Consider the following 23,641-nt stretch of genomic DNA (forward strand, 5'->3'; position numbering starts at 1 on the left):
TGATTTGCACGCCAAGGCAAAAAAGCAGGCGTGGCCATTGCACTGTGGGTGGAGCCAAATACTAGCGAAATACAGGTAGTCCCTGGTTAACAAATGAGATAAGGGCCGTGTCCATTTTTAACCCAAATCCATTCTCTTTTGTCCTTCTCTGTTCTACCTATGCCTCTTTTGTCCCCCTTTGTGTCACCTCAGTTTGTGCCTCATTTGTCTCCCTCTGTGTCACCTCATCTCCCCGTATTATCTCTGTTCTCCCTGTGCCTTTTTGACCCCCTCTGTGTCACCTCTGTTCCCCCTGTACCTATTTTCTCCCCCTCTGTTCCTCTTTTGACCACCCCTCTAGGTCCCCTTGTGTCATCTCTTGACCCCCTGTCCTAGCTAGGTATAGGTTCCCCAATATAGGTAGCAAGGCATAGGTGCCCCCAGTATAGGTATCCAGCCATAGGTGCCCACAGTATAGGTTAGCACGGTACAGGTGCCCCCAAGTATAGGTAGCGAGCTATATGTGCCCCAGTGTAGGTAGCCAGGTACAGATGCCATAGTGTAGGCAGAGAGGTATAGGTGCTCCTGTATAGATAGCCAGGTACGGGTGATGCCCCAGCGTAGGTAGCAAGCTATAAGGTGCCTCAGAATAGATTAGCCAGGTGCAGGTGATGCCCTAGAATTGATTAGCCAGATACAGGTGGTGCCCTAGAATAGATTAGCCAGATACAGGTGGTGCCCCAGAATAGATTAGCCAGATACAGGTGGTGCCCAAGAATAATTACCAAAGGTACAGGTGGTGCCCCAGAATATATTAGCCAGGTACAGGTGGTGCCCCAGAATGGATTAGCCAGGTACAGGTGGTGCCCCAGAATGGATTAGCCAGGTACAGGTGGTGCCCCAGAATAGATTAGCCAGGTACAGGTGGTGCCCCAGAATGGATTAGCTAGGTACAGGTGATGCCCCAGAATGGATTAGCCAGGTACAGGTGGTGCCCCAGAATAGATTAGCCAGGTGCAGGTGGTGCCCCAGAATAGTCAGGTACAGGTGGTGCCCCAGTGTAGTTAGCGAGCCAATAGGTGCCTCAGTATAATCTTATGTAGCCCTGTTCCCGCGCAGACTCCTCTCACTGGGCTCTCCTCCTCTTGCCATGTCTTACCGCTATGGTTAATTCCGGCGGCAACTCTGACATCATGAGAGGCTGCCAGGTCACCATGGCAACAGGACGCAAGGTGGCGACAGGGAGAGCCCAGACAAGAGGAGAGCCCGGCAATAGGAGTCCACGCAGGAACGGGGCCAAGTAAGTTGCTGCGCCCGTGCCTCCAAGCCTGCCCTGCCTGACACTTCTCTCCTGGGGACGAGATCTGCCATTTTGTCCCCAGGTGTCCACGGACCCCAGGTTGAGAACCACTGCTATAGAGGGTGAGGAGCTGTAAAAACATTTTAATATCTTTAGTTATAAAGGTGTTCAAACCCTGGATAGTAATGACTCAATTTTCATCCAGAGCTGTGAGACCACCAGTCACTTCCACCAAATATGTAGTAGAGAGCCAATGGGGGTGCAGCCCCTAAAGCAGAGGGGAGAGGTATTGGGAAACAGCTTAGCTAATGTTTGCGGGACTAAATATGTGCGATGGAGAAGGCGAAGTGACACCTCCATAGCAGTTGTTTGAAGGCGTCCTTTAGATAGGGTCTTAAATGATTTCCTCCATTCTGGCCAAGTAAGAGTCTCGCCAATATCAGATTCCCAAGTTCTCATAAAGGCATATTTCACAGATTCAGTGGTTTGGTTTTGTATAGAATATAAAAATGATATGAATCCTGGCATTAGTGGATTGTTGAGACAAGTTGATTCAAAGAAAGTGAAGGGGGTGTCTTGAGAGGGAGGTTGGAGAGAATGGAGGAAATGATGAAGCTGAAATCATCAGTAGGATTCAGAGGAGTGGACATTGAAGTTATTAGATAGCTCAGATAAGGAGGGAAATTTGCCCCTGAGCAGGAGTTTTGAAATGGATGTGAGGTTGGCCATCTTCCACCATAAAAAGGCTGTGGGGTCTAGACCCGGTGGGAAATCTGGATTACCAAAAAGTTCGGTTAGTCTAGATGTAGGGGATTGAAGGTTGTAGTGGAACTGAAAATTTCTCCAAACCCTGAGTGTATGAGCTGTTATCGGGGATGTTTTCTGTATTGAAGGTAAATGGGGACCAAGAGACCAAAGCAGTCCCTTCCAGGTGAAAGGTCTAAGCATGTAGTTTTCAATGTTTACCCAAGTAGGAGTGTGACAATTGGCGTAAACAGAGACAATTTGGGAAATTTGGGAAGCTTTGTAATATTTATATAGGTTTGGGACTGAAAGTCCGCCATCAGTTTTATGTAACATTAGGATCCTTCGGGGAATGCGTTTTAATTTAATTGGGATTGGAAGGACTCGAAAAAAATAAGTGATACAGGGTAATAAAGTATTTTTGACCGCAGAGATTCTTCCTGCCAAAGAAATAGAGAAGTCCCAAGAAAGCAGATCTTGCTTAAGTTTATCAAAAAGAGGGGTGTAATAAAATTTATATAGGGAGTTGTAGTTATTAGTGAGATTGATACCTAAATACGAGATGTGATCCCGTCGTTGGAATTGGAAAGTTGAGGCTATGTGTAAGGCCTGGGTTTTAGGGGTGTTGCAGAACATGATTTCTGATTTATCAACGTTAATATTTAGGACAGAATAATTGCCAAATTTAGTAAGGATAGAAGGTTGGGGATGGAGACCAGGGGATTTGAGAGGGATAGGAGGATGTCATCAGCAAATAATGTTAGTTTGGGGTTAAGACTACCAAGAGGATAACCTGTGATATCTGGAGATGTTCTAATATGGGCGGCCAGGGGTTCTATAGCGAGAGCAAAGAGGGCTGAGGAGAGGGGGCAACCTTGCCTTGTGCCTCTTTATGGGGAAGGGCTTGGGCTGGAATCCCACTATTTTCAAAGAGGCTGAAGGGGAAGAATAGATGTGTTTGATAACTGTTAAGAATGGGCCTGGAATGCTTGCGTTGATTAGTGTTTGGATCATATATGGCCAGGAAAGGCTGTTAAAAGCCTTTTCAATATCAACTGTTAGTAATGTTAAAGGAGTTCTAGTGGAGTTAGCATGTTGTATAAGGAGTGTGTTGCGTCTTATATTGTCTGAGGCCTGTCAATGTGATATAAAACCTACCTGACCTTTAGAGACAAGACCAGGGAGAAATTTATTCAGCCTTGCTACAAGAACAGAGGTAAGTATCTTATAGTCTAGGTTGAGTAAAGAAATAGGGCGATCATTTTTAACGGATTGATGATCTTTTCCTGGTTTAGGGATAAGGGGGATAATGGATTCCATAAATTCAGGTGGAGGAGCATGATTGGACATACTGTAATATGATTTAGGCAGGTGGTGAGGTGGAGAATTAGGATATGCTGATACATTTTACAGTAGATGGCGGAATATCAGTCAGGGCCAGGAGCTTTACCTAGCTTGAGTTTTCTGGTGGTAGAAATTTCTTCAAAAGTGATTGGTGAATTTAAAATCTTCCTGCCATCGGCAGTTAATTTAGGAAGTGTAATGGATCTAAAAAATGATTTAATGCCTGACTGGGTATACAGCTGGGAGTAATACCACCAGAAAGTATCGTGAACTTTTTCAGGATGGCTAGTTATTTCACCAAAGGGAGTGTGTATAGTAAAAGTAGCATTCAATTTCTCCTGGTGTCGTAATTTTCGAGCCAGCCATGTATCCGGTTTGTTGGCTTTCTTGTAGTATTTGGCTTTAGTCCAAGTGATTGTTCTTTCAACATTTCTGGCTAGTATCAAATCCAGGTGCACTGCTAAATCTTATGTGCCGAGCTAAAAATAACAATGGGGCCTGTTGGTTCAGGTAGGTAAGCCTATGAAGTCTATAGGTAAGGGTCTGATGTTTCTGGGTACAGGATTTTTTGAGCCCGCTAGCAACTTGGATCATTTTGCCCCTGAGGACTGCCTTATGGGCAAGCCATAGTGATATTGGGGACACGTCGGGGAGGTATTTTCTATGAAGTATGATCTAAGTGCTTCAGCGATTCCAATCTTCGTAAAAGGGTTAACAAGAAGAGAGTCATTTAGTCTCCATCTGGGCTTGGAAGAGGGGTGGGCAAGGCCATCTATGCAGAGGAAAACCAGATCATGGTCCGACCAACTAACTGGAATTAGTCTAGTGTATAATAAAGAAGGTGTTAGACAGGCAGAGACCAAAATGTGGTCAATTTTTGAATATACGTTATGAGGGGCCGAATAGAAGGTGTAGCCTCTCTTTTGGCCATTTAGTTCTCTCCAAGAGTCGACAAGCGTCAGCTCACGTATTGTATCAAGTAACTTCTGTCAGTGTCTCTTGGAGAGTCTATCTGGCGAGGAACGAGACTTGTCAAGAGCTTCTGTTATCGTTAGGCTGAATTCACCTGCCCAGATAATAGGGGAATTTGGGGGGGGGGGGGGGGGGGTTGGGCATTAATGAAAATTATAGGTTTATTAAGGAGTTCAACAATAATGTGGAGTCTGCCTTGGGCATCAGTAATGGTAGTGGAGATAATAAGTGGTGGTGTGGCTTTAATAAGAGTTAGGACGCCTCGATGCTTTTTAGGAGCTTTGGCTACAAACATTAGGGGGAATGACCTGTGGAAGTAGCGGAGGGGGCGGTAAAGTGGGTTTCCTGGAGCCATATGATATCAGGGGAATGTTTCATTATATCTAAGAAAGCTTTGTGTCTTTTACCTGGAGAATTGAATCCATGCACATTATGAGAAAGTATTTTAACCATTGTCCCGATATTCTGGAGTAGCTAGAGACGGATGCCTAGACAGTGACAGCAGAAAAAATGAAAAATGTTGCATAGTTGTAAAATAATTTGAACATAATAGAACTAGAATACAGGCTGGGGAGTGTGACAGCTACACACTTAGAAAACCCGGCCTTAGTGTTCGGGACAGCAATAAGGCCCCGGACCAAAATGAGCTAATAGGTTAAGAGAGGGCGTTACCCTTTAACCAGAACATTAAATATAAACACGTTTGAATAGCATATAAAAAAAACTTAAGAACCTCTTCCTTTCCATACGAATTATGTCTTCCAGCGATTGACGCCAGCCGCCGTAGCACCACCACCACAGCCGCCAGGCATGAAGTAGACGATAAGTCAGGGGAAGACTGCCCCCCCCCAAATATTGGGGAAAGCAGTCTGGGCCCAAGCCGAGAGTGTGAGAAGGATAGGAAGGTAAAGTTAATAGAAGGTGTGCAATAGTGATTGAGAAGGTAGTTTAGAGATAAGTGGCGGCCAAGGGCAAAGACCACAAAGGCTGCAAGTAAAACTCACCGGATGAGACAATTCCACCCCCCCCCTCCCCGATAAAGTTATAGTGAAAAATTAAATATGAATCGTTGAACATTAAGCAATTGCATGAAACCTGTAAGTTAAAATGGTTAGTCCTGAGTGCAGAGTGTACACTAAAGTACATTAAATTCTAATATAGACAAAATCAGCGCAGTAGAAATTCAATTCAATATGAATAAGATATAAAACAATCTGAGGATGATAGAAAAGACTGCCATTAATAGTGGATACAAATTTAAAGGGATACTGTAGGGGGGTCGGGGGAAAATGAGCTGAACTTACCCGGGGCTTCTAATGGTCCCCCGCAGACATCCTGTGCCCGCGCAGCCGCTCACCGATGCTCCGGCCCCGCCCCCGGTTCACCTCTGGAATTTCTGACTTTAAAGTCAGAAAACCACTGCGTCTGCGTTGTATGTGTCCGCGATCCCGCTGTTGTCATCAAGAGCGCACAGCGCAGGCCCAGTATGGTCTGTATCTGCGCAGTACACTCCTGGTGACATCAGCGGGAGCGAGGACACGGCAACGCAGGCGCAGTGGTTTTCTGACTTTAAAGTCAGAAATTCCAGAAGTGAACCGGAGGCGGGGCCGGAGCATTGGGGAGTGGCTGCGCCAACACAGGATGTCTGCGGGGGACCATTAGAAGCCCCGGGTAAGTTCAGCTCATTTTCCCCCGACCCCCCTACAGTATCCCTTTAAGGTAGGCATCTTAAAGGGAAGTAGTGGTGCACCCATAATGTTCGAGAGAAGGGAAACAACGGTCTCAACAGGAGTAATGAAGCTAGGAAACATATGTCCATTGAAGATATAGTACGTTGGCACCAAGCAAAATAAATAACGAAGGGTGGAAATAAGGGTGTGTATAGCAGTCTCAGGTTGTAGGCTGTGGTTGGTGAAGAGGGGTAGCCAGGACTAACAACAGGTCAACGTTCACAAAAATGGTGGCCATGCGATATGGCGCAGCAAAAAATAAAAATGAAAATGAGAGAGTAGTGGTTCAAAATAAGTCTGCTCGGAAGCAACAGGGTGTGAGAGTGCAGGTGAAATAACAACGGGTTATTTTGCAAGAAGGCAGAAAAACAAGAACGCATGGGGGAAAAAGTACTTAGCTACTCAGAGGCTGTGTCCTGCCTTCTAGAAGGCACAGAGGACCATACTCTAACAGGCCTGGGGGACCGTTGAGGGAGCGAAGGAGCAGGATCTGGTGGATCGACGTGGATTCCTTTGTCTTGTAGGAGTGGGGTGCCTTCTTCAACGCTCTTAATGGAGTGTGGTCTCCCTCTGATCGTGAAGATTAGATGGCATGGGAAACCCCATCGATAGCAGATGCCTTCCCGTATCAGGGCAGAGGTAACTGAGTGAAAGGTTCTCCTCCATTGTAGAGTGAGAGGCGAGAGGTCCGCGTATAATTGAACTGAGGTAGGGACCCCAGGGAGATTGGAGAGATCCCGTGCCGACGCCAGGAGCTGGTCATAGACTTCACTGTAGTGTAGCTTGAGTACTACGTCTCGCGGGCTAGGGCCCGATGGATACGGTCTATACTAAATAATTCAGGGTTTGCCTGTGGAAGCAAGGCCACAAATAAGTTGGTTGCTGCGGGTTTCAGGTCCTGGGCGGCCTCAGGAAGGCCACAAATGCACACGTTAGACCTTCGGGCTCTATTTTCAAAAGTCCTTGAGTTTCGCCTCCATAGCTGCAAATTTCAGAGCGTGCTGGTCCAGTCTGGTCTTATCGTCTTTCAGGGCGTCAGCCAGGGTATCGCATCGTGACTCCAGGAGCCTACTTCTTGTATAGCGGTAGTAAGGCTCTGTACTGCGGTAGATAGTTCGGCCCGGAACAGTTTTTGGTATTTTCATAGAGCTCCTTGATCTCTAAGGAGTGTTTAGCCGATGCAGAGGTTGTGATGGAGTCTGACTTAGCTGCCATGGAGCTAGACAAGCCAGAGGCGTTGGGGGAGGTTCTCTTGTCCGCCATTGCAGACTGCTCGAGGTGGAGGAGTTTTAGAAATCCGGCGATAGTTCTGGAATACCGGGGTGCAGAGTCCTTTTTAGCCTTTTTGGACTTTCTCCGCATAATAATTCCAGATGAGAAGAAAAGGGGACATTAGATGTGGTCAAGGGTGCAAAATAAAGCTCAAATTGGAGGTCCGGGAGCGGAGCTCACGGAGAAGCCATCCTCATGTGAGCGTGCTGCGCATGCGCCCCCGGTATTGCCTTTTTAACATAGTTACCCAAATTGTCAGTAAACGTGATGTCCTATGACAAAATGGAGGTCATTATCGGATTCAGCGCACCAAAAAACAAAAAGATTAGGTGAAATGACCAAAACCGCTCTCGCAGACCTGTGTATTGATATCCAATTACCAGTGTCAATATGAACTAAAAGGGTAGTAATTACATGGGCACTATACAGTACGTAAAAGGAATATTGTACAGTACAAATAATAAATGTAATGCACTACTGTTGTGATGGTGATAAGACAACTCAGTGCAAACAGGAAAGAAGTATTTTGAAGTGTAGGAAACCGGCAAGTGTGGGAGTCTTCCTACACCAATGTTCAAATAAGTGGGAAAAGAACTTGAGAAAAATGATCTGCAACTGTGCCAAGTAACTGTCATCTTGAAACAGAGCAATAATGAATATCCTAAGACAAAACTGAAAAAAAGCCATGACATGCCTGCTGCCTAACAAATTACAAAATTAAGCAACTGGTAAAATTAATAGCAATAACAAAATGAAAGGAACAAAAATATTTTTCCTTTATATTTATTTTATTTTGTATACCGCTGTGGCAAGATAATGTGCTGTGCCTTTGGTTATGCACACAGTGCTCAACTGTGCTTTGTAGTGAGAGTCAGCCTGGTTCCCTAGCAACTAGAGGGCCCACCCACAGCCTCTATGAAATTCCAATCACCAGATGCAGGAACCAGGGCAGTTTCTAGGTTAAATTTCACCCAGTTCGAGAGTCAAAAAATGTGCCCCCCCTTACTTCCCCAAAATCAGAGCTGCTAAGTGAAATCATGTCAAAAGGCTTCTTGAAACCAACTCACCATTTTTTTTTAATTTGCTGGGCTGCATGCTGGGGGCTGTGCAGGGTGCTATGCTGGGTGCTGGGGCTCTGCAGGGATCTATGCTGGGCTGGGTGCTGGGGTTCTGCAGGGTGCTATGCTGGGCTGCATGCAGGGGGATGTGCAGGGTGCTGTGCTGCATGCTGGGGGCTGTGCAGGGTGCTATGCTGGGCTGCACACTGGGGGCTGTGCAGGGTGCTATGCTGGGCTGCATGCTGGGGGCTGTGCAGGGTGCTATGCTGGGCGCTGGGGCTGTGCAGGGTGCTTTGCTGGGCTGGGTGCTATGTTGGGCTGCATGCTGGGAGCTGTGCAGGGTGCTTTGCTGGACTGCATGCTGCGGGCTGTGCAGGGTGCTTTGCTGGGCTGCATGCTGGGGGCTGTGCAGGGTGCTATGCTGGGCTGGGTGCTCTGCAGGGTGCTATGTTGGGCTGCATGCCTTGGGCTGTGCAGGGTGCTTTGCTGGGCTGCATGCTGGGGGCTGTGCAGGGTGCTATGCTGGGCTGGGTGCTCTGCAGGGTGCTATGTTGGGCTGCATGCCTTGGGCTGTGCAGGGTGCTATGTTGGGCTGCATGCTGGGGGCTGTGCAGGGTGCTTTGCTGGGCTGGGTGCTCTGCAGGGTGCTATGTTGGGCTGCATGCTGGGGGCTGTGCAGGGTGCTTTGCTGGGATGGATACTGGGGGCTGTGCAGGGTGCTATGCTGGGCTGGATGCTGGGGGCTGTGCAGGGTGCTTTGCTGGGCTGGGTGCTCTGCAGGGTGCTATGTTGGGCTGCATGCTGGGGGCTGTGCAGGGTGCTTTGCTGGGCTGGGTGCTCTGCAGGGTGCTATGTTGGGCTGCATGCTGGGGGCTGTGCAGTGTGCTTTGCTGGGCTGGATGCTGGGGGCTCTGCAGGGTGCTATGCTGGGCTGGATGCTGTGCAGGGTGCTATGCTGGGCTGGATGCTGGGGGCTGTGCAGGGTGCTTTGCTGGGCTGGGTGCTCTGCAGGGTGCTATGCTGGTCTGGATGCTGGGGGTTGTGCAAGGTGATATGCTGGGCTGGATGCTGGGGGCTGTGCAGGGTGCTTTGCTGGGCTGGGTGCTCTGCAGGGTGCTATGCTGGGCTGGATGCTGAGGGCTGTGCAGGGTGCTATGCTGGGCTGGATGCTGGGGGCTGTGCAGGGTGCTTTGCTAGGCTGGGTGCTCTGCAGGGTGCTATGCTGGGCTGGATGCTGGGGGCTGTGCAGGGTGCTATGCTGGGCTGGATGCTGGGGGCTGTGCAGGGTGCTTTGCTGGGCTGGGTGCTCTGCAGGGTGCTATGCTGGGCTGGATGCTGGGGGCTGTGCAGGGTGCTATGCTGGGCTGGATGCTGGGGGCTGTGCAGGGTGCTATGCTGGGCTGGGTGCTCAGCAGGGTGCTATGCTGGGCTGGATGCTGGGAGCTGTGCAGGGTGCTTTGCTGGGTGCTCTGCAGGGTGCTATGCTGGGCTGGATGCTGGGAGCCGTGCAGGGTGCTATGCAGGGCTGCATGCTGGGGGCTGTGCAGGGTGCTTTGCTGGGCCGCATGCTGGGGGCTGTGCAGGGTGCTATGCTGGGCTGGATGCTGGGGGCTCTGCAGGGTGCTATGCAGGGCTTACACAGACCTTAGAGCTGGCGCCGACCCAACTGGAGCACGGCACAGAACTCAGAGCTGGCGGCGACCCGACCAGAGAACGGCAGAGCAGAGCACACACTACCGCCAGCATCACTTCACTTCATGGCATCCAGGAAGTGGTCATGGTCAATGACATCACTTCCGCATGTGCATTGTCTGCGGTACTGTGCGCTCTGCTCTGACGCTCGGTCGGGTCGCCGCCAGCGCTGAGGTCTGCAAGAGAGGCAGGCAGCAACGGGAGACACACTGGGGGGGGGGGGGGGGGTAGTCAAGAGAGTTGCCATTTTTATAATACAAAAGGGGCCGAGGAAGTTTTCTGTCTCCCCCGGTGGTCCAGCCATTTATGCGATGGCTGCGGGCCCGTCACTGCGGTGGTAGTTGGCGTCCATAGCACTAGCCATATACCTGCACCCCTTGAGATACGCGAACTGAAGCCAGTGATCGCGCTGGTGCGCACAGCTCCTCCTGCCTCTCGCTGCACCACATCAGCGCGTCACCGGCTCCTAGCAGTCACATCCTTCTGCCTGGCGCCCCCCCAATCTGTCTCTCATCGGCGCCCCGTTCAGCAGAACCGGCTGAACGGGGCAAGAAACGGCCCTGGCAGGAACAATGGAAGTCGGGTTGAGCGCCGATTTAGCCGGTCTTCTACTTCTTCCACGTTCCTGTACTGAAGTGTGACTAAGCTTCCAACAAAATGCCCTTGCACCCATCCCTTCTCCACACTTCCGTATGAGTTTTCACAACTTGCCCTAAGTCACTGTTATACTTCTGCAACTGTATTGTTACCTATGAGTAGTGGGATTAAAACACACACACCGGATGTTGCCTGTCTTCTGTTCCTATTCTTACACAAGGTATAGGATTGCTGCAAAATTGTTTTCCAATTGCAAAAACTATTTTGCATCAATTTAACTACTCCCTGCAACCCCCAAATATCCCAGAATGGATGAGGTAACATCCTACTACTTTTCACAGCCAAGAGCAAACTGTCAACATGACTACACAGACTTCCTTCAATAATAATACTAGCAGGTGTCTCTTCCATGACGGTATGTAAGATAAGGCATACTCCTGCCTCTTAAAGTGAACCAAGCACCATTTTTTTCCTGCAGTTTCTCCTGGTTTCTATTAGCTATAAGAGCAGCCATGTTCCCCCCTCCTCTTCTCTCTGCCCTTATTTATGCAGGGGAAGTTGTGAAGCATATCTCTCCCCAACCTCCATAAGAGAAAATGATAACATATACAGACACACACACACACACACACACACACACAATGTGCTATTGGTCTTTAATATGTGGAATATAGCTACCTGCATTGGACTGAAAACCTCAGAGTCACACACACAGCTCCCTGCCTGCCTGCTGCCCTGCTAGAAGGCTGGAAGGAGAGCCAACCGTACCGGGAGCGCAGAGTCACTTCCTGAAAGTGCGGAGAGAGAGCGACTCCGCGTTCCCCGCGCGAGTTTTGTCTTTTAAGTCAGCGTGGAAACATCGCTAACTAGGATTACTTTACTGTGGACGGTATTCCCACATCCATAGCTTTTCACGCTATAAGCAGGTACTGTTTTATATCTGGATCTAGTGGCAGACTATCCTTCACTGCAGGGAATTTAGTCATTCTAGCTGATCAGCGCCAGGTTCCCCAGTGTTTTCATCATTGACTTTTTATGTTGGGGCTTGAGGACTGGCCCTTAGTTTAACTTAGGCTGCTCTTGTTGCCCATTAGTGCACCACTGCTTCGTTTTGGATTATATCCTTCTAATAAATTAGCCCTACACAACTCATATCTATGTATGGTGCAATTAAAGTGTCATATATTGATCAGCTTACTCAAAGGAGCAAGCTTCAGTACTTATCAGTACAATGACCTGAAGGTTATTAAAATTACGGTAGGTCTTCTGCAGCAGAAATGGGCTGCTGCAGTAACATCCTTTCAGTTGCTGTTAAAGCATAAAGCTAAATCTGCATTGTCAGCACAGGCAGTTATGACAAAGTAATGACCATGGCAATGGCCATTTTCTTTAAACAAAATGTTTAAAGAAAATAACTATTGCCATGATCATTTTTTGAGACCAGCCTAGTAGTTGTGACCTCAAAGATACAATGCTTCTACCTGTGCCAATGAGTCAGCCAATCACAGGACGGAGAGGTAAAGAGAAAACTAGTGGAATGACAGCGGTTGCTTAAAAAGAACCTGAGGTGTGAGACCTACGCAAGCTATATTTATTGTTAAACAATACCAGTTGCCTGGCAGTCTTGCTGATCTTTCTGGTCAGTAGGGTCTAAATCGTACGCCTAAAACAAGCATGCAGCTAATTTTGTCAGATTTGTCATAGTTTAGACATCTGATCTGCATGCTTGTTCAGGGTCTATGGCTTAAAGTATTGGCAGAAGATCAACAGGACAGCCAGGCAATGTGCATTATTTAAAAGGAAAAAAACATATCCCTCTCACCTCAGGTTCCCTTTTATATCCTGTATCCCCAAAAATAAGACCTACTCCAACAATAAGCTCTACCATGATTTTTCAGGATTCTTAACCCTCATCCTACGGACTGGGATCCAAATGGACCCCAAGCAGAAATTTGCTGGTGCTATAAAAAAAAAAAAAACAAAACTGGAAATTATTTACAGCCGCCATTTTAGGAATGTTACCTCACCAACGATAAGTCCAAATCATGTATTTGTTTCTTATTTTGAATGTTACTGTGCCAACCACAGCTATTTTGTTGCTTGGGTCCAAACATACATTGTTTCTCATGCAATAAAATATTTTGGGGTATAACTACTACTTGTTCTCCATTTGTATGTGGTAACAATGTCAGACCATGGGAGATATGCTAGATGCAGTGCTACAGTGCTGCAGATGTCATGAAGTCATTTTGGGAGGATAACTCAGATTTGGAGGATTCTGACAGTTCTAGTATTAAAAATGAACACATGTATAAAGAAAAATGACCAAAGTATGTTCCATAAACACGGCACCACTCAAAAATAATATACAAAATACAATCTTTATTGACTACAAAACTCAATAAAAACAATTAAAACCACAATAGACGGAGTAAGCGCATAAATTATGAAATACAATATTTATAATTAATCAAAAATCACAAGGTATTGCATCGAGGTATATTATGTACGATAGCCCTGTATGTCACAAATCCAAAATATCTAAAAAATACCAGCCCACAAAAAAGAGGGGGTATGATGCAGTATCTTCCATTCAACATAAGGTAAACTGGTTATTGTTGTGCAAACCGTGCCAAGAACAATATGTGCAAAAAGTATTAATGATTTTATTTTTCAAAATTCTCCATCCAGCAAAAAATTAAATAATTTAGATTTCTCTGGTTGAAAGAAAAAAAAAAAAAAGTTGACTCGTATTCCACCTTAATTCTCACACACCATACAAGAAATCTGAAATTGATTATGAGAAGTCCCTGAACAACTGAGTAAAGAAATGAAGCATCTCTCTGCTGCCAGAAAATGTGTGACACTTGAACATGCATCTTTGCCACCATGAAGACATTAGGCATATAGCACAGGTACTGTATACTAATCCAAGGTACGAGCTCCTGAGGACGCAACAACCAGGTATGTGCGCAAAATCATTTATAGTACTGTTGGAGAATATTAAATGACAGCAGAGATTCGGATAGAAAATTTAATTTAATGAAAGGCTTGACTGGGGCCATAACCAAGTTAGAAACGCAATTCTGATTCTAACTGAATTCAATTTCAAGTTTTATGGCGTTGTAGTAAGTAACTGAGCACTGCTGCTTTATTATGAAAGCCATAACAAGAATAAACTACATTCATGCTGAAATAGTTAACCATTAAAAGAACGCCAAAAACATGCTGCTGTGTGCAGTAGTAGGAAGTCATGGAGAGTGAGTAAAGCTTTCTTTCCATGTAGAAAGACTATCACACGGTGTCAGCAATTTACATTCATAGGTATGAAAGAAACATTCTATTCAAGGGGCCTACAGTTCAAAGTAACTTGCAGAAGAAAAACAGAAATGTGTGGTATGACTGGAATGTTTTCATTTACTGCTACACTGTATCTTTAATAGAGAAATTTACTCCTTTTCATCCAACTCCCATAAAAAAGGGGGATGGCTCAAACAGTCGAAATAAGCCAGATAAAGATTTAGGTAATTTGTTCTGCAGCAGAAAAAAAAAACACATTGAAAATAAGGGCATTGGCTGAAGACTGTATGTAAACCACATCACTGGGTAAATGAGTGTCAATGTCTAGAATACAGGTTCTATGGTTCTAAATCAAAGGAAAGTCAAGACAGTCTGCTGAGGAAATAAAAAAGGCAACCATACTCCAATGAATTAACACTGTACTGACACCCAACATAAGATCATTACTTTCTAGCTAATTGAATCGGTGTGCAATCTTGCAAAATTGATAACTAGTTTAAATGTTCTTTTATGTATCATAGGGCTGGTGCACACCAAGAGCGCTTCTGATCGCTTTTAAAAAACGCCAGCACTTTGAAAAGCTATTGGCCAATGTATTTTTTTCCCAAACGCAAACGCAGGTCCTGCAGAATTTCTGAGGCGATTCAGCATCAGTGTTAAGTTTAGGAAAAGGGGAAAATCGCTCTAAAAAGCAGTACAACAGAGCGATTTTGCAAGCTTTTTTTTTTGTTTAAGCAAAAGCTGTTCACTTCCAATTGTTAAAAAAATATATCTTTACCAAAACACTCCAAAAATCACTAGGCATAACTAGAAAATCGCTAGGCATGCGCTTGGAATCATTTAGAAAAATTGCTTCTAAAAACGCTTAGCGTTTGCGATTACGCTAGTGATTTTTGGTGTGCACTGGCTTTAAAGAGGAGCTGTTAGGTATAAGGTCTCAGAGAAAATAAACACATATATCAGTAGCTAAAGATTGGCTGTACTTACATTACATATGCATTTCACTGTCCACGTTTGGATTTCACAGAATTTGTATATAGTATATGCAGAGATAGATGCTCCTGACAGCTCATGGCAGGCTCCATGTTTTTCTGTCAAATGTGTCGTCATGTCCTGCCTGCTTCCTGATCACAGATAAGCTCCTACTTGAACAACACAGTGTGCAGTGAATATTAATGAGCCATGTGGCTAGGAACAATAGTTGACTCCTGCAGTGTACTCTGCCCGAGATTTATCAGTGCTACGCGATTACAAGCTGCTGTAACGTCTCATTAGCAGCCGAGGGGAGAGCCCCAGAATGCTTTGCAGTATGGTATGCGGCTTGCGTCTTCTTAAGAATAACAGCCTTGCTGATAAGCACACATCAAAGGTAACTGAGATTTTTATCTTCACTAATTGCTTTTGGGCTTCCTTCTAAACTGTTTAACACAGGAGAATAGAGGTTTAAATTAGCTTCTGCAGCCTGACAGTTACTCTTTAAGAGCAGTTACTGCAATTTTAGTTTTGGAAGTATAATCCTACTTGTGACTAGGTATATGGCCATCTTCCTCTCCCCCCCCCCCCCCCCGCCCCCTGAAACAGTTAACCAGGTTTATTTCTTTCCAATAGCCTGCTCATAGATTTTCATTGCTTTTCAAACCATGCTTTCCTCCACCACAATGCAGTCTCTTTACATACCAGTGGCATCAAGTTTCTTCCTTCACAATTTTGCACCCTGTGCTGACCCCTTAGAGTGAACCCAAGGTGAAAAACTGATGTGATAAAACATTGTATTTGTCCTTCTATTCCTAAAAATGACTTCTTTAGATATTCAATTTTTTTATATATATTTATAAAGTAGATTGAATGTTTTGTTGTCTCTTCAGTGGCAGTCTTTTACGTGTGTGTATTCTGCCAGGAAAACTTTTATGGCTGTAATTTGCTTATCAGTTATGTATACTATATTCCAGACAAGGCGCCGACAAGAAAGAAGCTGTCACTTCCATGCCTAAATATTAACTCTTTCAGGCAGCAAAATAAAACAAGTAAAACAGCCTGGTTATTAATACGTTTTGTACTGTACATACACATTTATCTCATGTCACAGGTCGCCTCCGTTACACTTTAATGACAGCACTTCAGCGTTCTGCATTGGTAGGACCACAGCCAGGAGCAGCAGGCGACCAACTGCCACATAGCGCTGTACTATTTCAATCAGTACAGCTAGCACTGGCAAAGTTTTGACTGATTTTCAATATTTCTGCTGAAATTTTTGAGAAATCAAGTGATGCAAGCTAGTACACATAGTCCAGAAAGTGATCAACATTTCCATCAGGGAGATTGATTGTCACATAAAGTGTATGGCATATAGCTGGTGTCTGCTGACATTGACAGCTGAGCAAAAGCCAAACCAGCAAATGATATGTTGTCCATATTATGCCTCCCATGTTAAAATACGTTTTCCCCAGGAAAGACAAACCCTGCAGAAAGTTACATTTTAACATTCTCATTTATGGTATAAAAAGCAAGCACATCGAAAATAATAGCTATATTTGAGTGCTGCTAGATAGAATGAACGTCTTACTAAATCATCTGTGACTTACCTACAAAACCATCTTCTCCAACCAGCTTAAGCGCAATCTTGTCTGCCAAAACTGATGAGCTGCCATGGGCTATGTTGGCAAAAGGTCCAGCATGAACAAACACAGGAGTACCCTGATGAAATGAAACTCAAAGGTTAATAAAGGCCTTGTTCTGACAATATGCATTGTGTTGTCCAATATGCAAAAATGCCTGCAATGTAAATATACGTATTGAATAGTCACACCAGGTGATGCAGATAGTTGAAATGTCTGTAGTTCTCTTACCAGTATTCTACCAATGATTTTCCTAACCTAAAAAACTAACAACCTCTCCCCCCCCCCCCAAGCATACCTATATCTACCGTATACAGGGAGTGCAGAATTATTAGGCAAGTTGTATTTTTGAGGAATAATTTTATTATTGAACAACCACCATGTTCTCAATGAACCCAAAAAACTCATTGATATCAAAGCTGAATATATTTGAAAGTAGTTTTTAGTTTGTTTTTAGTTTTAGCTATTTTAGGGGGATATCTGTGTGTGCAGGTGACTATTACTGTGCATAATTATTAGGCGACTTAACAAAAAACAAATATATACCCATTTAAATTATTTATCTTTACCAGTGAAACCAATATAACATCTCAACATTCACAAACATACATTTATTTTATTTTTTATTTTAAAGATGGCATACTGCAGCGCCATCTGGGATGTTTTCTGACATTCAAAAACAAAACGAAAACAAATCAGTGACCAATATAGCCACCTTTCTTTGCAAGGACACTCAAAAGCCTGCCATCCATGGATTCTGTCAGTGTTTTGATCTGTTCACCATCAACATTGCGTGCAGCAGCAACCATAGCCTCCCAGACACTGTTCAGAGAGGTGTACTGTTTTCCCTCCTTGTAAACCTCACATTTTATGATGGACCACAGGTTCTCAATGGGGTTCAGATCTGGTGAACAAGGAGGCCATGTCATTAGTTTTTCTTCTTTTATACCCTTTCTTGCCAGCCACGCTGTGGAGTACTTGGACGCGTGTGATAGAGCATTGTCCTGCATGAAAATCATGTTTTTCTTGAAGGATGCAAACTTCTTCCTGTACCACTGCTTGAAGAAGGTGTCTTCCAGAAACTGGCAGTAGGACAGGGAGTTGAGCTTGACTCCATCCTCAACCCGAAAAGGCCCCACAAGCTCATCTTTGATGATACCAGCCCAAACCAGTACTCCACCTTCACCTTGCTGGCGTCTGAGTCGGACTGAAGCTCTCTGCCCTTTACCAATCCAGCCACGGGCCCATCCATCTGGCCCATCAAGACTCACTCTCATTTCATCAGTCCATAAAACCTTAAAAAAATCAGTCTTGAGATATTTCTTGGCCCAGTCTCGACGTTTCAGCTTGTGTGTCTTGTTCAGTGGTGGTCGTCTTTAAGCATTTCTTACCTTGGCCATGTCTCTGAGTATTGCACACCTTGTGCTTTTGGGCACTCCAGTGATGTTGCAGCTCTGAAATATGGCCAAACTGGTGGCAAGTGGCATCTTGGCAGCTGCACGCTTGACTTTTCTCAGTTCATAAGCAGTTATTTTGCGCCTTGGTTTTTCCACACGCTTCTTGCGACCCTGTTGACCATTTTGAATGAAACGCTTGATGATGATTGTTCGATGATCACGCTTCAGAAGCTTTGCAATTTTAAGAGTGCTGCAGCCCTCTGCAAGATATCTCACTATTTTTGACTTTTCTGAGCCCGTCAAGTCTTTCTTTTGACCCATTTTGCCAAAGGAAAGGAAGTTGCCTAATAATTATGCACACCTGATATAGGGTGTTGATGTCATTAGACCACACCCCTTCTCATTACAGAGATGCACATCACCTAATATGCTTAATTGGTAGTAGGCTTTCGAGCCTACACAGCTTGGAGTAAGACAACATGCATAAAGAGGATGATGTGGTCAAAATACTCATTTGCCTAATAATTCTGCACTCCCTGTATACCAAGCACTAATTGCCCTCCCTAATGCCTAACACTAACCTACACTACATGTTACCTCTCTACTCCCTCTACCCCATCCTCTTAGACTAACTCACCTTAGGAAACCCATTCCTCCATCTGAAGCTCTGTGCCAATATCTGACCCCAAATCTGCATAATACAGTAATAGCATTCACTGATCTACACTGTTGCCAAGCACCACCTATTAAACAGCTGTTCACCAAAACAAAACACTCGGCACCCCATAGCTGCTAATGGACACTCAGCTGCACTGTAGCAAAGAACCAATGACTAAATAGCTGAAAACTGGTGCCCAAGTAATACATAGGATTGCCAATGGGCTGTGTGCGGAACTGATCTGCTTAAAACACCAGTTCCTTAGTAAACATAACACTATACAAACATTAAAGGGAACCTAAACTGAGATGGATATGGATGATTCCTTTTAAACAATACCAGCTGCCTGGCAGTCCTGCTGATCTCTGGCTGCAGTAGTGGCAGAATCATAGACCTGAAACAAGCATGCAGCTAATCCAGTCTGACTTCAGTCAGAGCACCTGATCTGCATTCTTGTTCAGGGGCTGTGGCTGAAAGTATTAGAGACACAGGATAAGCAGGAGAGTCAGGCAACTGGTATTATTTTAAAAGGAACAATCCATAGCCTTCAGTTTAGGTTCCCTTTAAGTTGTGATTAACTTTTACCAGCCAACACACAAAACAGCGTACACTAAAATGTCCTGAAACGTTAAATAACTTTAGTAATAAGAAGTCATTAGCGGCATCTGTGATGCATTATCTGGTCCCAGCGATCCTGCCTCCTCTCCACTTCTGGTTTTGTTTGCAAGAATCCGGCAGCCAGCCAATCACCATGCGGGGACTGAAGCCGCATGGTGATTGGCTGGCTGCCGGACTCATTCAAACTAAGTAGGAAGTGGAGAGGAGGAGCGATCATCAGGGATCAGGTAATGTATACAAACCCCCTCAGCCTGCTCTCACACTTCTCAAAGCCTCCTGCCTCTCACACTAAATCCTCCCTCTACCTCTGCCTAAACCTATGCACTCCAGCTCCCACTGCCTAACCCCGGACTACACTCCCCTGCTGCCTAACGGTACCCCCCCTGCCTCAATTTGCAATAGTACAAGCCGCAATTTGCGTCAAGCAAGGAAATTAAATTATGGTGCCCGATAAATAGCAGGCACTAGACACCCGCTATTTATTGCGTGCCACAATTTAACCTTATTTCCGCTAATTATGGCTTGTACTATTGAGGTGCCATTTTTCCTGCTCCATTTTTATCTGCTCTGACAAAACAGCCCTCTGGTGGTAAGAGGGAGCAACCAGAGCAAATTTTCCCCAAAAAATCCAGGGATTTTTAGATCCTGGATGTCAACATGCAGCATGCGTACAGCAGGGGTTATTTCAATTGATGTTAGGGAGTACTCGATAGTAACTTAACCACTTCAGGACCACAGTCTTTTCGCCCCTTAAGGACCAGAGCCTTTTTCTCCATTCAGACCACTGCAGCTTTCACGGTTTATTGCTCGGTCATACAACCTACCACCTAAATGAATTTTACCTCCTTTTCTTGTCACTAATACAGCTTTCTTTTGATGCTATTTGATTGCTGCTGCGAGTTTTACTTTTTATTATATTCATCAAAAAAGACATGAATTTTGTCAAAAAAATGACTTTTTTAACTTTCTGTGCTGACATTTTTCAAATAAAGTAAAATTTCCTATACATTTGAGCGCGAAAGTTATTCTGCTACATGTCTTTGATAAAAAAAAAAACATTCAGTGTATATTTATTGGATTGGGTAAAAGTTATAGCGTTTACAAACTATGGTGCCAAAAGTGAATTTTCCCATTTTCAAGCATCTCTGACTTTTCTACGCACCTGTCATGTTTCATGAGGGGCTAAAATTCCAGGATAGTACAAATACCCCCCAAATGACCCCATTTTGGAAAGAAGACATCCCAAAGTATTCAGTGAGAGGCATGGTGAGTTCATAGAAGATTTTATTTTTTGTCACAAGTTAGCGGAAAATGACAGTTTGTGACAAAAAAAAAAAAAAAAAAAAGTTTCCATTTCTTCTAACTTGCGACAAAAAAAAATGAAATCTGCCACAGACTCACTATGCTCCTCTCTGAATACCTTGAAGTGTCTACTTTCCAGAATGGGGTCATTTGTGGGGTGTGTTTACTGTCCTGGCATTTGGGGGGTGCCTAATTGTAAGCACCCCTGTAAAGCCTAAAGATGCTCATTGGACTTTGGGCCCCTTAGCGCAGTTAGGCCGCAAAAAAGTGCCACACATGTGGTATTGCCGTACTCAGGAAAAGTAGTATAATGTGTTTTGGGGTGTATTTTTACACATACACATGCTGGGTGGGAGAAATATCTCCGTAAATGACAATTTTTTTATTTTTTTTACACACAATTGTCTATTTATAGAGATATTTCTCCCACTCAGCATGGGTATGTGGAAAAATACACCCCAAAACACATTATACTACTTCTCCTGAGTACGGCGATACCACATGTGTGGCACTTTTTTGCACCCTAACTGCGCTAAGGGGCCCAAAGTCCAATGAGTACCTTTAGGATTTCACAGGTCATTTTGAGAAATTTCGTTTCAAGACTACTCCTCACGGTTTAGGGCCCCTAAAATGCCAGGACAGTATAGGAACCCCACAAATTACCCCATTTTAGAAAGAAGACACCCCAAGGTATTCCGTTAGATGTATGGTGAGTTCATAGAAGATTTTTTTTTTTTGTCACAAGTTAGCGGAAATTGATTTTAATTGTTTTTTTTCACAAAGTGTCATTTTCCGCTAACTTGTGACAAAAAATAAAATCTTCTATGAACTCGCCATTCTCCTAACGGAATACCTTGGGGTGTCTTCTTTCTAAAATGGAGTCATTTGTGGGGTTCCTATACTGCCCTGGTATTTTAGGGGCCCTAAACCGTGAGGAGTAGTCTTGAAACCAAATGTGGCAAAATGACCTGTGAAATCCTAAAGGTACTCATTGGACTTTGGGCCCCTTAGCGCACTTAGGGTGCAAAAAAGTGCCACACATGTGGTACCGCCGTACTCAGGAGAAGTAGTATAATGTGTTTTGGGGTGTATTTTTACACATACCCATGCTGGGTGGGAGAAATATCTCTGTAAATGACAATTATTTGATTTTTTTTACACACAATTGTCCATTTACAGAGAGATTTCTCCCACCCAGCATGGGTATGTATAAAAATACACCCCAAAACACATTATACTACTTCTTCTGAGTACGGCGATACCACATGTGTGACACTTTTTTGCAACCTAGGTGCGCTAAGGGGCCTAACGTCCTATTCACAGGTCATTTTGAGGCATTTGGATTCTAGACTACTCCTCACGGTTTAGGGCCCCTAAAATGCCAGGGCAGTATAGGAACCCCACAAGTGACCCCATTTTAGAAAGAAGACACCCCAAGGTATTCTGTTAGGAGTATGGTGAGTTCATAGAAGATTTTTTTTTTGTCACAAGTTAGCGGAAAATGACACTTTGTGAAAAAAAAAACAATACATATCAGTTTCCGCTAACTTGTGACAAAAAATAAAATCTTCTATGAACTCATCATACACCTAAAAGAATACCTTGGGGTGTCTTCTTTCTAAAATGGGGTCACTTGTGGGGTTCCTATACTGCCCTGGCATTTTAGGGGCCCTAAACCGTGAGGAGTAGTCTTGAACCCAAATGTCTCAAAATGACCTGTGAAATCCTAAAGGTACTCATTGGACTTTGGGCCCCTTAGCACAGTTAGGCTGCAAAAAAGTGTCACACATGTGGTATCGCCGTACTCAGAAGAAGTAGTATAATGTGTTTTGTGGTGTATTTTTACATATAACCATGCTGGGTGGGAGAAATATCTCTGTAAATGACACATTTTTTTATTTGTTTTACACACAATTGTCCATTTACAGAGAGATTTCTCCCACCCAGCATGGGTATGTGTAAAAATACACCACAAAACACATTATACTACTTCTCCTGAGTATGGCGATACCACATGTGTGACACTTTTTTGCAGCCTAGGTGCGCTAAGGGGCCCAACGTCCTATTCACAGGTCATTTTGAGGCATTTGTTTTCTAGACTACTCCTCACGGTTTAGGGCCCCTAAAATGCCAGGGCAGTATAGGAACCCCACAAGTGACCCCATTTTAGAAAGAAGACACCCCAAGGTATTCCGTTAGGGGTATGGTGAGTTCATAGAAGATTTTATTTTTTCTCACAAGTTAGTGAAAAATGACACTTTGTGAAAAAAACAATAACAATCCAATTTCCGCTAACTTTTGACAAAAAATAAAATATTCTATGAACCCATCATACACCTAACAGAATACCTTGGGGTGTCTTCTTTCTAAAATGGGGTCACTTGTGGGGTTCCTATACTGCCCTGGCATTTTACGGGCCCAAAACTGTGAGTAGTCTGGAAACCAAATTTCTCAAAATGACTGTTCAGGGGTATAAGCATCTGCAAATTTTGATGACAGGTGGTCTATGAGGGGGCAAATTTTGTGGAATCAGTCATAAGCAGGGTGGCCTCTTAGATGACAGGATGTATTGGGCCTGATCTGATGGATAGGAGTGCTAGGGGGGTGACAGGAGGTGATTGATGGGTGTCTCAGGGGGCGGTTAGAGGGGAAAATAGATGCAATCAATGCACTGGGGAGGTGATCGGAAGGGGGTCTGAGGGGGATCTGAGGGTTTGGCCGAGTGATCAGGAGCCCACACGGGGCAAATTAGGGCCTGATCTGATGGGTAGGTGTGCTAGGGGGTGACAGGAGGTGATTGATGGGTGTCTCAAGGTGTGATTAGAGGGGGGAAATAGATGCAAGCAATGCACTGGCGAGGTGATCAGGGCTGGGGTCTGAGGGCGTTCTGAGGTGTGGGCGGGTGATTGGGTGCCCGCAAGGGGCAGATTAGGGTCTAATCTGATGGGTAACAGTGACAGGTGGTGATAAGGGGTGATTGATGGGTAATTAGTGGGTGTTTAGAGGAGAGAATAGATGTAAACAATGGATTTGGGAGGTGATCTGATGTCGGATCTGCGGGCG

General features: G+C 44.7%; 1 protein-coding gene across 1 annotated transcript in view; it reads right to left on the bottom strand.

Moving 5' to 3' along the window:
* The window catches only part of MTHFD1L (methylenetetrahydrofolate dehydrogenase (NADP+ dependent) 1 like), a 466,799-nt gene that overhangs the window by 300,799 nt on the left and 142,359 nt on the right, over nt 1-23,641 (bottom strand). The window contains exon 16 of the mRNA XM_068279548.1: nt 16,571-16,682. Coding sequence (XP_068135649.1) covers nt 16,571-16,682 — 112 coding nt within the window. The remainder of the gene's footprint in view (nt 1-16,570; nt 16,683-23,641) is intronic.

Source organism: Hyperolius riggenbachi, chromosome 4, assembly GCF_040937935.1.
Source record: "Hyperolius riggenbachi isolate aHypRig1 chromosome 4, aHypRig1.pri, whole genome shotgun sequence".
NCBI lineage: Eukaryota > Metazoa > Chordata > Amphibia > Anura > Hyperoliidae > Hyperolius > Hyperolius riggenbachi.